General features: G+C 28.9%; 2 protein-coding genes across 6 annotated transcripts in view; one reads left to right on the forward strand and one right to left on the reverse strand.

Moving 5' to 3' along the window:
• Window positions 1-15443, forward strand: part of LOC129907322 (kazrin) — a 186630-nt gene that overhangs the window by 16844 nt on the left and 154343 nt on the right. The gene's annotated exons all lie outside the window — the stretch shown is intronic.
• Window positions 4585-5706, reverse strand: LOC129907324 (uncharacterized). Its single transcript, XM_055983451.1, has 2 exons — window positions 5432-5706; window positions 4585-5285 (listed from the first exon to the last, which is right to left on the reverse strand). Exon 2 carries the CDS (start codon window positions 5233-5235, stop codon window positions 4618-4620), a length of 618 nt encoding a protein of 205 aa, XP_055839426.1. The 5' UTR covers window positions 5236-5285; window positions 5432-5706; the 3' UTR covers window positions 4585-4617.

The following is a 15443-nucleotide window of genomic DNA, read 5'->3' on the forward strand; positions in this document are numbered from 1 at the left end:
GACAGTTTTTTCTTTCGTAGAAGACCAGACAAGCAGAGCTATTCACAGTCACAGTATGTTTCCAACTTTTTTTTTATGTAAATCCGTGTCTACATGATAAAGTAAATGTAAATGTAAGTAAATGAGACAAAAAAAATTTAAGATATTTCTACAAAAACTTTAAAAATTCAGCAACATGAAAAATTGTATTTTTTCGCTTGGGCCTAATAATATGGCAAGGTACTGTAGAGTAGAGATGAGCTATCGTGATTTTTCAATCACAGGTATACATGTGACTGTAATTTTTATTTCACGGTGATTTTAAACTTTGATTAAAAAAAAAAAAAAAAAACAAAAACAAAAAAAAATTACACGTAGAATTTTTAACGTTTTTATTTTCCAATATACACGTTCTTCACGATTTTTCACGTAGGAAGTACTAATGAAGCTCAAATACGAGTATATTTGAAACAATGAAGCTGATTTTACAGGGAAAACTCCTGGTTTAAGCAAACAGATCCGCGATTTGCCAAAGCCATCCGTGATTATACAGGGGAAAACATTATTTTGTGTAAGCGACTCTTGATTTTACGGGAGAAATTTATTATTTCACGGGAAAAGTAACTTTGAAAACCCTTTTTCTAATCAGGGTAACCTGCGATTTTACAGCAAATATTCGGGTGCAAACCGTGATTCTTGTGGAGCCAAACAAAACATTAATTTTACCGAACGTGCGTAAAAACAAATCACGTTTACAATTGAACTGTTGCAAGAAATTGTTTTATCCAAAATCACAGGTTAAAAGTAATTTTCAATGCATCTGCGTGAATTCCGGTTAAAATAATTCACTTTTACACTGTTGCAAAAAGTTGTTTTGGCCAAAACAAAAGTAATTTTCAATGCATTTTCGAATTCTGCTGAAAATAATTCACGTATACACTTGACCTGTTGCAAAAGTTGTTTTGGGAAAAATCACAGGTTAAAAATAATTCCAAAGCATTTGTGAAGTGAATTCCGGTCAAACCAATTCACGTTTAAACAAGAACTGTTAAAAAGTTGTTTTGGGAAAAATCACAGGTCAAAAAAAAATTCCAGTCAAACCAATTCATTATGAATTATTTTTTGCGGAATTCACGAAAAGGCATTAAAAATAACTTTTGATTTGTGATTTTGGAATTTCAATCTAACTATATCCCAAAACAAGCGTTCCCGGAATGACGGTTAATTGATGTACGCTATATTTATCCATAAAAATTGGTGTAGAATGATAAATCCATATAATATCAACTATAAAAACTGCTTGCAGCACCATTTGTACGTTAGATGATTAAAATATTGACACTTTAACAATTATTGTTGGTATGAGGCGCCATTTTTCTTGGGACAACTTTTGAGATGTACCAATTTATAAAGAGTATTGTGTATATATAGTGTTAAGAAAAGAAATACTCAAAAATAATTGACTTTTATGTGTTTTTAAGCCATTTGAATTTGAGTTATGGACATGTCCGGGAACGCTTTTTTTTTATGTATATTAGATTCAATAAAAAAGAAATGGAAACTTTTCTAACTGAAACAAGTATATTCTTAGATGCGTGCCTACTATTTTAACTGGTAAATGAGAAAACAGCTTTAAATAAAAGTTATTTTGATTCAAAAAAATGCCTGGACATCAAATTTTCCACCTCCATGATTTTCACCCATATACGCTTTTATCACGCACTAAAAACTATAAAATAATTTATTTAACTTATAGGAAATGGTTAGATCAAAAAGCATAGAGCGCATTTTTGTTGCTTGTACTTATATAAAGTTTAAAAAAAGCGCTCGACGCTTTTTGATCTAACCATTTCCAAGAAGTCGATTAAATTATTTTATAGTTTTTAGTGCGTGATAAAAGCGTATTTTTAGTTTTTTAAACTATATATTTTTTTAAATTAATTTGGTCCAAAACTTCGTGAAATATCATCCAGCGATCGCACCGAAAGGAAATTTTTTGTTTTCAATTTTTCGTATGTTTCCATTCTTTGAACAACAAAACCTTCAAGTTGTTGTTGTTGTTCAAAGATTATAATGGAAATTTTTCCCACAAAAGAGATACAACAAAATTATATAGGATCAAGGAGCACGGTAGATCCCAACCAAGTTCTCTAGGAACTCTGGTCATCAAAAACATCATCAATTAAATTTTGATTGTTTACTTAGCAAGCTTTCTTTTACTTACCAACTTCAAAAGTTATTTGAAAACTTGCCAAATTAGCAATCAAAATTTAATTGATACAAATTTAAAAACAAACTTTAAAACTTGTACTTTTTATATCTCAGGGCTTTTTGTGTCAGCATAATCTTAACATAAGAGAACTTGGTTCTTTTTTGAACAGTTATGTTTTCATGTGATTAAATTTTATTAAAACTGCAATTTTCGACATCGAATGAGATCGCGTTCCACCATTTTGAATCCAAATTAAATTTTATATCGTAATCGAAATAAGGAATCTAAAAGATTTATGCAAAAATCTTCCACTGTACTTGTTTGTTAACGTTATTTTGATCTCAAAAGATTTATTTCCATACAAAATCGTGCTCTGACGATAAACGCTTCTGATTATCTAAACAGATTGACTTAAAGAGTCCACTTTATCTCATACAAATGAGAGGAAATGAGTTTATATTTTTTTTAAACACAAGGTACAACTTTTTTTTTACACAAAATTTTCAAAAATAAGCATGAAATTCGTTATTAAAGTATCAGTATCTACCTATCAATTTTGATTGTTTACTTAGCAAGCTTTCTTTTACTTACCAACTTCAAAAGTTATTTGAAAACTTGCCAAATTAGCAATCAAAATTTAATTGATACAAATTTAAAAACAAACTTTAAAACTTGTACTTTTTATATCTCAGGGCTTTTTGTGTCAGCATAATCTTAACATAAGAGAACTTGGTTCTTTTTTGAACAGTTATGTTTTCATGTGATTAAATTTTATTAAAACTGCAATTTTCGACATCGAATGAGATCGCGTTCCACCATTTTGAATCCAAATTAAATTTTATATCGTAATCGAAATAAGGAATCTAAAAGATTTATGCAAAAATCTTCCACTGTACTTGTTTGTTAACGTTATTTTGATCTCAAAAGATTTATTTCCATACAAAATCGTGCTCTGACGATAAACGCTTCTGATTATCTAAACAGATTGACTTAAAGAGTCCACTTTATCTCATACAAATGAGAGGAAATGAGTTTATATTTTTTTTAAACACAAGGTACAACTTTTTTTTTACACAAAATTTTCAAAAATAAGCATGAAATTCGTTATTAAAGTATCAGTATCTACCTATCAATTAATGGTATTGTGTTTTGGTCTTGTGCATCTCTTTCCAACAAATATATTTGCTATCGTGAATTATAAACTTGATTTGAATCGATATCAAAATTGTAAACTAAAAAGATTGAACGAAAAAAACAAACAAACAAAAAAAATCATTCACAATAGAGATTCACAACAACAAAATTCATTTTTGATAGATACTCGAATTAAAGGCCAGATTTAATTTGGAAAATGTTTCTTGAAATTTGTGTATACAAATTATTTAAAATTAGATTTGTCATTTATTTTAACTCCTCCAACCTAAGAAACTTTCTTTTAAAAACATGTTAACTTATTCACAATCAGCCATTCCATTGTAACTCTCACGACAAAATGCCTAAAATTGTTTAAATTTTCATATATTTATTTAATAACATTTTAAAACAATTTAATGAAACATTACTCACTACTAAACATAAACATTAATAAAAACAAAGTATATCTTAGGCCCATTTGCTGAAACGAGTCTTAAATATTTATGTGAAACATAAACCCTTAAGTTCTACATTACGGTTTGCACGAACTTAAAACTGTGTCATAAATTCCTCTAAGTTTAACATAACTTAGGGGGAAGAAATAGTAGAACTTAAGCTGTTATGTTCTACCTTGGCTCTTTTATTTTATGAAAAAAGCAAGAATGTCGCTCAAAAATTGATGTCGGTAGTACAAAGGACATGAATTATTATAAATTTAATAAAAAAAAACTTACATTCAATAACTTAAACCATCCACAGATGGTACAATTTACACCACAGTTTTTTGTATGAGGCACTATTTTGCTGTCATATTTCATTGACTAATTTTGACACACCAGCACATTTACACACACACACGAATAATTTTTGTTTAACCAATTAACACTTATTTTTGTCTCAAATATACTTTTTTACACTTTTATTCCGCAAGATAAAGACACAAACTTGAAAATTTAACGATATTGTTGTATATTAATTGCTAAATTGCTCAAAATCTATTTAAATTATTTGACGTTTCTATTGATTTGACTTTTGAATTTGAAGTTCTCAGCGATTTATATCATGAAAGTAAATCATTGCTAGGTTAAACATAAATATTTTTTAGCAACTTAGAATAAACTAAGTAAAACACAAGAGTTATGTTCGACCTAGCTAAGATGAGAATTTATAACTAGTATGAGCAAATGGGCCTTAGTTTAACAACTATAAAAGTAAATTAATAACAATTTGATAGCGCACTGCACTTGCTTATCTTTTGAAAAAAAAAAAAAAAAACGACCTAACACAATTGATTAATGTCTAAAATTAAATTTCCTCCATTCATTCTTACGTTGAATAATAACTCTTTTCTTCCTTCTGCCATTGCCCAGAGTAGTCCTCAAGGAAAATTCAGCTCCCACCTGGACTGACACCGTTTCCAATTCTTGTGGTAATTCTTCAGACCTTCCAATTGTAACAAAGTGTTGTGTTGGTGCTGTTGGTAATGGTGGTTGTGGTTGTTGTTTTGAAGATTCGGGCAGACTTTTCTTAACATAAATTGCAATGAAGCCTTCTTGATTGCTGTCATTTATATCCCAGAAACTTTCATCGATCCCTGTCCTTTGGGTAACGAGTAGTCGTTTTGATTTACGTTGAGGAGCAGCTTCTTCTGCTTTTAAACTTGTATCGGATGAAAAACAGCCGCTGTCATCGTTGATGGTAATAATTATTGATGAATTTTCAGCTTCTGAATGTACAACAGCGATTTCGTCTTCGGGTACACCAACGATATTTTGAGAAGGTTCTTCTTTTTCGACTTCTTCGGTGATATCATTTGCATTTTCATCATAAAAGAAAAGCTTTCGTTTGTGTGTTTTTTTTCTGATATTTATTTTTATATGGAATTTTTGTACTACTTTTTTCGAACTCATTTTGTTTTGTAGACCTTTCAATTTCAATTTGAATTGATGTAATGACAGATCTATAAAAAAATTTAATTAAGTGATCATTAAAAATCATTGAAGCATTCAAATTAAGCAACAATTTGATTATAAGGATTGGTTCAATAAGTTCCACATCAAAATTTATTAGTTTAATTAAAAATAAGAAAAGAAACTATAAAATTACCAATTAAAAACACTTTTAATGGAAATGATTTTACAGAGACAAAAATAAACAATAAAAATAATTATGCAAACGTTTAGATTCACTCAAGCAAACAAAAAAAAAATTCTATTCTTGTTAAGGTATAATTTTTCGTGGAATTGTTTTTGTACAAATGAAATCAATATCAATGTCAATTCAAGCATGTAGCATTGTTGGAATGAGTAAGGTACTGCATTTACAGTAATAAAGTGACACTCTGTGTTATTCGAATAGGTAGGTTCTCTATCAGCTGTCGATTTCGATAGTGCGAGAAGTTACACATTCTTTCAATTTAACTCACCAATTGGCGTCTGCCAAACGAATGTAGGGGAAGTTGGGGCAAGACGGTTTTTGTACTATGTTGTATGAAAAAATATTAAATTGACAGGACTTTTAATATAAAATAAATGGCTTCTGGTAAGATCGATTATGTCTGTAAGTATGAGCAAGTTTGGTTGAAATCCCTAAAAGTTATAGTAAATTATGTGATTTTTTTTTATCAAATCGTCATGTTTTGTGTGAAAAGAAATTTGTACTTTTTTAAATGAAATATTTAAAAGTCTTAACTTTTTCCTTTTTTGTAATAATAGTTGGGAACCGATGAAAATATAGCATACGTTTGTGATTATTGCAAAAAGATTCCAAATTTTAAGATAGAAACGGTTTTATTGTCAACAGAAGTTGATAGGGCGGTCTTGTCCCCATGTGACACAAAATTTGACAAATAAAATGATTCGTTGAAGGATCTACATAACTAAGGATCAATTTAATCTTCTATTTTTTTTTTATAGAAAATATGTACCTACCTACATATCATTTTTTGTACAATCTCCAAAAATTATTATTTTTTTTTTTTTTCAAAAATTCGAATGACCATCGTTTGTCCACCTTTAGAAATGGATACAACAAAAAAATCATCGTTTGTCCACCCTACCTACGCACAGTGGGCCTATATGGACTTAGGCGTCTCAAAGATCTGTAACTTTGTTGTCTTTTGTGATAATTGCTTCAAATGGAATATATGCCTTTGATATATAACGAATCATTCAACTTACTTTTTTTTGAAATTAAAATTGATTTTAAGCTTTTAAAAATTAGTCAAAGTTCAAAAAGTACGATTTTCGCTTGATTTGGGTATTTAAAAATATCTTTAACTTTAAACCAAATTTGGAACATATAATCTTTAATGTATCAGAAATCATTGAGCGTAGTTTTTTTTAAATGCAAATCATTTTTGAGCTTTGAAAAGTTAGGCAAAGTTCAAAAAGAACAATTTTGGCTCGACTATGGCGTTCCAAAAATCTGTCATTTCTTCGAGTCTGAAAATAATTAACTCAAATTAGGAACATTTTACCTGAAATGTTTAATAAATTATTTGACACACTGTTTTTTTAGCTAATATTTTTATTTAAGTATTAAACTTTTATTCAAAACTAAAAAAATACGATTTTGACTAGGCTATAGAACGTCTCAAAAATCTGTAACTTTTGTACCTTAAAAAATTATTTTCTCAAATTTTGCAAAATAAGATTAAACTGGTTTCTTAATTTTATAAAGGCCTTGCTTTCGTGTCTTAAAATTACTTAATTATTTTTTTGAGTATAAAATAAAGAAAAAAATACATTTCAATGTAGTTTGTTTGTGTTACATTATTTGAATTATTGATTATACTCATTTAAAAATAAAGTCGTTTGTAAGGCAAAGTGAAATAGTCGAAAAACTACGCTTTTGAGAAAAGAGCAAAAAAAGAAATCACAAAAAAAAAAAAATCTTGTTGTCAATTTTCACGAAAATCCTTCTTTATTAAATACTTTAAACGGCTCTTTTGAAAATCTTCGAATAAAATCAAAATCAGTAAATTAAATCTCTATGTAACTTTTTCCATAGATGAAATTTTTTTCAACAATTACAATATTAAATTCTAACATTTTTCTGCTACCTTAGACTTTTTCTAATAGTACTAATATCTTCAATTTCGGGTGCATATACTAAGTCTAAGAGCAAATTTTGGGAGTGGAGGTATAACCACAATGTGAGTATGCAGTTTTATAGCCTTATGCGTTTTAATAACGAATTCAAAAGTCTGGCAGCTTTAAATCGCGGCTTTATATGGTTTCCGAGGGGTTAAATATCGCGAGTTTTCCAATTAATGTGAGTAGGCTAAATTAACACAAAATCACATTCTGAATATAGGGACTGATGCTCTGTCATTCCCCCAAAGCCTGAAGACATCAATCTTGACAGTGCGATCAATAGAACTCAAGATATGTATTGAAACAGGTCAGGATGCACCAAAATACGTTTTTTTTTGTACTATGTTTTTCGACAGATATATCGTTCTCTATCAAAGAAAAGCAGATAAAAGCAGCCAATTCTTTTTGTATCTTTTAGTACATAAACCAAAGAACAAAATTGTGTAAAAAAGTAGACAGCGGAACTCAATTCGAAATTAAAAAACTGCAAATAAAAGGTTATTGTGTGAAAAAAATAATATTAATTAAAAATATATTTTAAAAAAATTTTATTTTCAGCAATATAAATAGCAGTTAAAAAAAGCTTTCCAACAACATACAACACTTATATAATTTATTCAAATATAGTTTTGAAAACGTATAGTGAAGATTTGCTTTATTTTGTTACTCAAACAAAGTATTTTCAAGTGGAGACTTCAGATACAATTTTGTAATAGAGAAACTCATTTTAAAAATCAAATTTTAATGAAAACATATAGATTGACTTTCCCTCGATTCATTTCTGTAAAGAAATTACCAAAAATTAAAATTACATAAAAACCATTTTTGAGACGCAAATGGTCCTTTGGGTCCATTGTGCTACTTTCAGAAGACATTCAAAAAACCAAATTTTTAAAATTCCCAAAAAAAGTAACGCATACACCACAGTGAATTTATGAAAATTTTAAAAAACCAAAAAAAAAATTTTTTTTTTGGGGACTTTGAATTTTTCAGTACCTACAAGTTTTTTTTTAATAACTTGCAAATGTAAAGAGGACAAACGAATATTTTTGGTATACGTTAAGAACTCGAGGTGGATAAACGACCGAAATTTTAATTTGAAAAAAAAAGAATTTTTCGAGGATTTAAGGGACTTTGAATTTTTCCAGTACAAATTTTGATTTTTTGAATATCTTCTAAACTTAAGGTGGACAAACGATGTATCCATTTCTCGAGGTGGTTGAAAAAAAAAAAAAATAGTCTTTTCTTTTTTCTATTGATCCTCTACATGACATTTCGTTAATCTTAATAGCGGTAGTTTTACCATTATTTGGTAAAAGTTAGCAAAAGTTTTCAATAGAAAATGGGTACTAGTTTTTATATTTGCTGTTGCATTATTGTTTTCATAGCTATTTAATTTTGAAGACAGAATTATTGTCATATTTTCTATTCAACGTTGAAAAATAGTATACAAATTTTAGAAAATTGCATTTAAAGCTGAATGTTCCAGCTTTTGAGTTGTACAAATGATTAACTCAAAAGAAAATTCCGGTCGGTGCCCCAACAAAAAAAATTCAATTCTGTTTAAATTGACCGTTACATTTTTCCCACTAAAGTGTAGTTCAGAGAAAAATAAAAATGTTCAATTTTTTCGAGATGTTGCTAAGATGTACTAAAATACCCAAAAATATGTAAAATTTCGAAGAATGGTAACATTTTTGCATTGAAAACTCAAAAAAATAAATTTTGTATCGTTTTTTACTGAACTAAAATAAAATTAAAAACAATGTTTACGTCATGAAACTTGTTTCATTTTGTATTACTGACTTTTTTTTGTAGAATATCATCACATGACAAATGTAATTACATAAATATTCCCACATCAAAAAGTTTACTCTTAAAAAATTTATTGACGCAAACATTTTTTTTATGACCTTAAAAATTAAAAAAGGGCAAACAAAATTTAGTAAAAAAGCGAAAACATTCATTTGTTAAATAACATAGAAAAAGCTTGATATAAAATTGTAAAAGTATTGAACTACAACAGGTTAAATGTTACCGATATTTTTATTTATTTTTTGTTTAGGGAAAAGGTTGCATTCAATTTTTTTTTTTATGAATTGAAAATTCTGTTTAAACAATTTTAAATATTGAAAATGGCATTTGCGATCAAACTTTTAAGAAAAAAATGTTTATTATTCAGAAAGAACGAGGGCGTAAATTTTTGGTCGACTCAAATTTCGTTGGGCGTAGTCACTGGGAAACATTTTGAGGACTAAGAAAAGCCTAATGACTATTTGCTAATGTCGGTGAAATAACGTCAAACAATTCAAGCATTCTATCTTCTTTTGCGTCCACGGAATTCCCACTCATAACTAAATAAGTCTATATTTACTAAAAAAAAAAACAATCCATCCCTGCCTTTATTGATTCGAATTAATATCAAAAAAGTTCCCAAAAAAGAAAAACTAAACCAAAAGATACCAATTAGTTGTGTTTATTGTGCTGTATGATTCCTGATTACTGTCAATGACTTATAACATCCATCCAGGAAATAAACATAATGAAGGTTTATGTGTTTTTTTCTTCTTTTTCAAACACCCCCAAAAAAGTATCTAAAATTATCTCTTATCGTTTCTAATTATCCTATTGACTATTTTATTATCTTCCATTGACATTGATAGAATCCCCCAAAAAAAAAAGTCCTCGTTGTCAATTATGAGAAAACATGATTATTTGCTATCTTAACGATGCATCTCATGTCCCATCTTAATTAAGGATTCTTCTCCCAAAAAAAAACTAACCCCAAAAATATATAATACAATCTCAAATTTCTTCTTCTTCTCTTTTGTCATCCTTATACGCATGAGACACAATGAAATTATAATCTTTCATCTTCATTTCCAGATAAAATTAAACAAAAAACCAAAAAACCAAAAATTAAGAAGAAGAAAGAACAAAATGTTAAGAGATAATATCAAGAGATATTGCGTGTTTAATTCAAATGTTTATATACACAACACATCCCCACAAAATTGTTAAAGTTTTTGAGATATTAAGATACGATATGAGAGTTGAGTGTATCTGTATGGTTTTCAAGTACGATTAAATTTCAAAAACTTTCATATTTGTCCCTCTTGTAATTAGAAAATCGTTATTTCTCGGTTTTTTGGACCGTTTGTTTGGGGTTTCTCCTGGAATTAATAAAGACATTCCAAAAAACAAAACAGCCATAAAGTCCTTTTTACACATTCATTCATATTATACACTGGGCAAACTGACGTAGTGATGGGAACTATCGAATGATTTGAACTATCGATAGTTAGTAACTGAATGATTTGAACTATCGAATAGTTCATTCATTCATTTATTCATTCGAATAAAAACTATCGAATAAACTATCGGATAAGAACTATCGAATAAACTATCGAATAAACTATCGGATAAAAATTATCGAATAAAAAAAAATATTCGAATGAAAAAACTATCGTTTCAAAAAACTATTCGAATAAGAAAACTATCGATTAAAAAAAACTATTTAAATGAAAAAACTATCGATTAAAAAAACTATTCGAATGAAAAAACTATCGAATAAAACTATCGAATAAAAAAACTATTCGAATGAAAAAACTATCGTTTAAAAAACCTATTCGAATGAGAAAAACTATCGAATAAAAAAAAATTTCCAATGAAAAAACTATCGTTTGAAAAAACTATTCGAATAAGAAAACTATCGATTAAAAAAAACTATTCGAATGAAAAAACTATCGTTTAAAAAAACTATTTGATTGAAAAAACTATCGATTAAAAAAACTATTCGAATGAGAAAACTATCGATTAAAAAAAACTATTCGAATGAAAAAACTATCAATTAAAAACACTATTCGAATGAAAAAACTATCGAATAAAACTATCAAATGAAAAACTATTCTAATGAAAATAGTAACTAAATGAATGAATGAATGAATAGTTTAAAACTATCGAATTAATGAATATTTTACAACTATCGATAGTTTGATAGTTTTTATTCGATAGTTCCCATCACTAAACTGACGACAATTTGAAAGTCGACCATATGACGAACGGGATAGGCATGTAAAAAGATATAGTTGTTCTAGAAATCCAAGTGGGTCCTTATAGCAGAGCTTTTTGCCTATTGAATTTCAAATCATAACGCATATTGAATGTGTGCTCTGAGTGTTGAGAGAGTGTTGAGTGTCCTTTGGGTTTTGTGCCGAACAAAAATAAATAATCTACAATGCTTGTCCTTAAAGTTTCGAATTGAATTCGAATTTATATTCTATATGTATGTGTTGGGTGTTTATTGTTGTTGGCAGAGAAGGAAACATTTTGAAATATATTCACTCTGTACCTACTAAAATTGTAGTCAATTCACAAAAAGGACGAAACGAACGAACCGGTTCGATGGTGTTATACAAACTTTATCTACATTCCGAATAGCTCCCCGACACATATAGAGGATAGTTACATCCATCCGGCAGGCTGTTTTCCTGGATGAAATGCGGAAAAAGCCATAGTTACAAATGGCTTTGACTGTGAATACAAAAGACCACGTTTTGCTTCATCATGAGCGCAAGCAAAAGCAAGTCATCTCTATATGGCCTATAGAAGTGGTGGGTTGTATTGAAGAATATCCCTTTTTTCCAGAATGTAGAATGGAACAAAACTGTAATAGATATAAAGAATAATGGAAGCTGGTTAGGTTACCCATTTTGTTTGCCTCTACACCTGAATACGTTTTCATTTTCAAACACACAATGAAAGGTTTTCCAAAAATGAACGAAGAAGACTGCTGTTGCTTTTGGTTTGGCCCAAGCCCAATGGTTTTCGTTCAATTAAACCAAAAGTCATTGTTCGACAAATAACCGTCGGTTTTTGTTGTTGTTGCCTTTTCCTGGTCAAAATTTATTAGGATCCTCCGGTTGTTATAGTTGTTGTTGTTGTTGTGTTAATCGGCATCAATTTTTGTTCGTTGGTTTATTTTGGAAAACAAAATACAAAAAAATTAAAGGTAGATTTATTTAACAATATTGAATTGGTAATGCTCGTAAAATATAGTAGTTTGTTTTCTTTCTGTCTTTCTGATGAAGGCGATATAATTTAATGGACTCCCACCATAATATACTAGGCGGATGTATGGCACGTGTTTGAAAAAATGAGCACGTATCGTATGTGACATACACGTATCCTTTTTCAGCTGGCAATATGCCACACCTTTTGGAAGGGGGTGATAGTTGTTTGTAAAGGCAATTTTTTCATTTGTTGGTTTAACATTGACTTTTTTTTTTGGAAAAAATGGTATCTAAAATTAATGTGTCCATAAAATATCAACAAAATGGAAAGGTTTTTTTTTTTGCTGTAACTTCATAAATCTTCGAGGTTAGTGAATGTATGGCATTTTTTTTTTGAAAAATTAGCTTATTGATAATTTAAAATACTAACAAGGGATGAGCATTAGCGTAGGTAGACTGCTTCCTGAACATACCTATACTTCTGAACTTTATTGAAGAAGGAGAAAAAAAAAAAACCTGAGCATGGTTTTGCTAAAAGCTAATTCTTTTGAAAGAAGTAGAAGAAAGGCAAGCAAACTAAAAAATGTTCAGTATATTTTTTTCTTATAAAATAGTAGATGTGGTATTTTTCGGTGAAAACTAGTAGGGCATTATTGAAAATTCTAACCACAGGAAATTTTTTTTCAACTAGAGCAATTTCATGGTAACTTAGGTAAGTCACGGGTCGTTTGAACGCGACACTACTCGAAGTGTCTTGCACTCCATATGTTTTGATGCAGAAATGGGATCTAAATAGTAAGAAAAAATCTTTTTTAAAATTTTCTATCGAGCTATTCGTTTTTTATGAGCTTAATAAGTTATGAAAAAACGTACTTTTTCACACGTTTTTGTTAATAACTCTGTTAATAATAATGGTAGAAACTCAAATAATGGCTCTATTTTTAGAAGAAATATGCTTCTTTTTATCGGCATTTCAATCAAATTAGTGGCATTTTTAGATCTTCAGATATTCGAATCTAAGTCCGTTCATTTTTTCTGCGCAATTCGATTTCACTAATTAAAAAGTTTTTATAGAAGTCAGGGTATACTTTTTCAAAAAAATTCCATCACATCAAGTTTTTGAGATATTACCGTTAGAAAATTAAAAATACCCTTTTTTAACAGTTTTTGAGGTTATGTCATCTTGCGTGATAATTTTTTATAATTACATTTGTAGCGGTTTCTTAAAGAACAAAGTTACTTCTTTTAAAATCCGTTTAAATCATTTCGATATCGCTTTTCTTCTCCGAGAAATCCTAAAATCAATTCAACATGTTTGGTGAATATTCTCTATGAAAAAAAATCTTATGTTCGTTTGGGTTTCATGACAAATCGCAAAAAATTTTTGCATTCCTTTAAGTTTTTTGGTTAGTCAAAAATTTTCTTACTCACACTAAACTAAACTATAAGATAATTGATTTTGGAGCTTAAACTTTTTGGAGCTTACTTTTTACATATTTTTGAGAAGTGAACTAAAAAAAACCCGGCGGAAATCTACAAGCACTCATGAATACTATCTATCAGGTGTGTTCAAATTATGTTTCCGTATTCCGTTCCATAATTATTTTCATAAATACTTGATTACCTACTTACTTAAGTTTTTAGTCATTTATGTGTCTGTGAAGTTCCCCTTAGTTATTCATAACTTATCCAGTCTCTATTAACATTTGTTGTGATTAAAAAGAGAATAAGTTGCGGATAACTCTTCTACACATTTTTCAATATTTTAGAGATAAAAGAGAACGTTGAATTTGACTAGACAATTGTTAACAATATTATTATAAACTCCACATTCTCAACCACCTTTAAATTTGATGGAAAGTTTTCGTCCATAATATTTCTCGCTTTATTCCTTTGAAATCAAGTACTGTTGGTCTTGATTACATTCATGCCACGATTTTAAAAACCATGTTACCAAATAAGCTAACCGTACCTCAAGTTTACTACAATACCATTTTTAATAAGAGAAACTTTCTTTCCAAAAGGAAAGATGCTGAAATAATTACCAACCATTTTAATAATGAGTCCTCTCTCAATTAGTACAGAGTACCACTAATATTACTCTAGTATTATACACACTTTTTCAAATATACCCATATTTTTTCTGCACCTAAAAAAACACCCTTTCACATGAAAAAAATCTATAGTTTTACTTTATTTGTAATTCCCATGGGAAAGACTACATTTTAAATAAATTTCGTAAGGGTAACTTATCGCCGATTTTCCTTATTAAACAAAAAAAACACCCTTTCACCTAAAATATTTTTAAAGACTTTAACTTAGATTCTTGGTTTGTGTTATAAATGAAACAATTGTACCAATTTTCATTGGTGTAACAATTTTGTCCCAGTTTTTGTGGTATTACTTATTCCAAATTTTATCATTTCTTAAAAAAAAAAAAAACCCTTTCACCAAAATTATTTTTAAGAATTTTATGAATCCTTTGTCCCTGCTTATCTTAAACTTTCATCCCCAAATTTCATCAGTGTAGCATGTTTTTAACATGGGTTTCGGTTATATTTCACCTATTGAAGTAAAAAAACAAGCACCCTTGTTTTTAATCAGCTATAACTTTTCTTAGAGCAATTGTATTGACTTTATTTTTATGTCATTAGATTCAAAATCAAAAAATACCTTAAAAAACATGTGTCATATGATGATATTCCACAAACAATTTTTTTCACTATATTTTTGACCGCGAAAAAATACCCTTCCATACAACTTTTTGTTATCCTTGGTTCTCATCCCAAAAGCAAACTTTTTGCCAAGTTTCATGAGTGTAACAATTTTTTTTTTTTTGTATTTGTTGATTTTGTGTACCTACTATTTTAACGGTAGGTACTACCTTGTTTCCAGCTGAATAACAAAAAAGTCTTAATGAAACGACCGATTTCAATGAAAATGTTTGTAAAAAAGTTGTAGTAACTCGTAAAGCCGATTTTCGAATGTCAAATCGTATAGATTTGACAT

The sequence above is a fragment of the Episyrphus balteatus genome, chromosome 1 (genome assembly GCF_945859705.1).
Source record: "Episyrphus balteatus chromosome 1, idEpiBalt1.1, whole genome shotgun sequence".
In the NCBI taxonomy this organism is placed as follows: Eukaryota; Metazoa; Arthropoda; class Insecta; order Diptera; family Syrphidae; genus Episyrphus; species Episyrphus balteatus.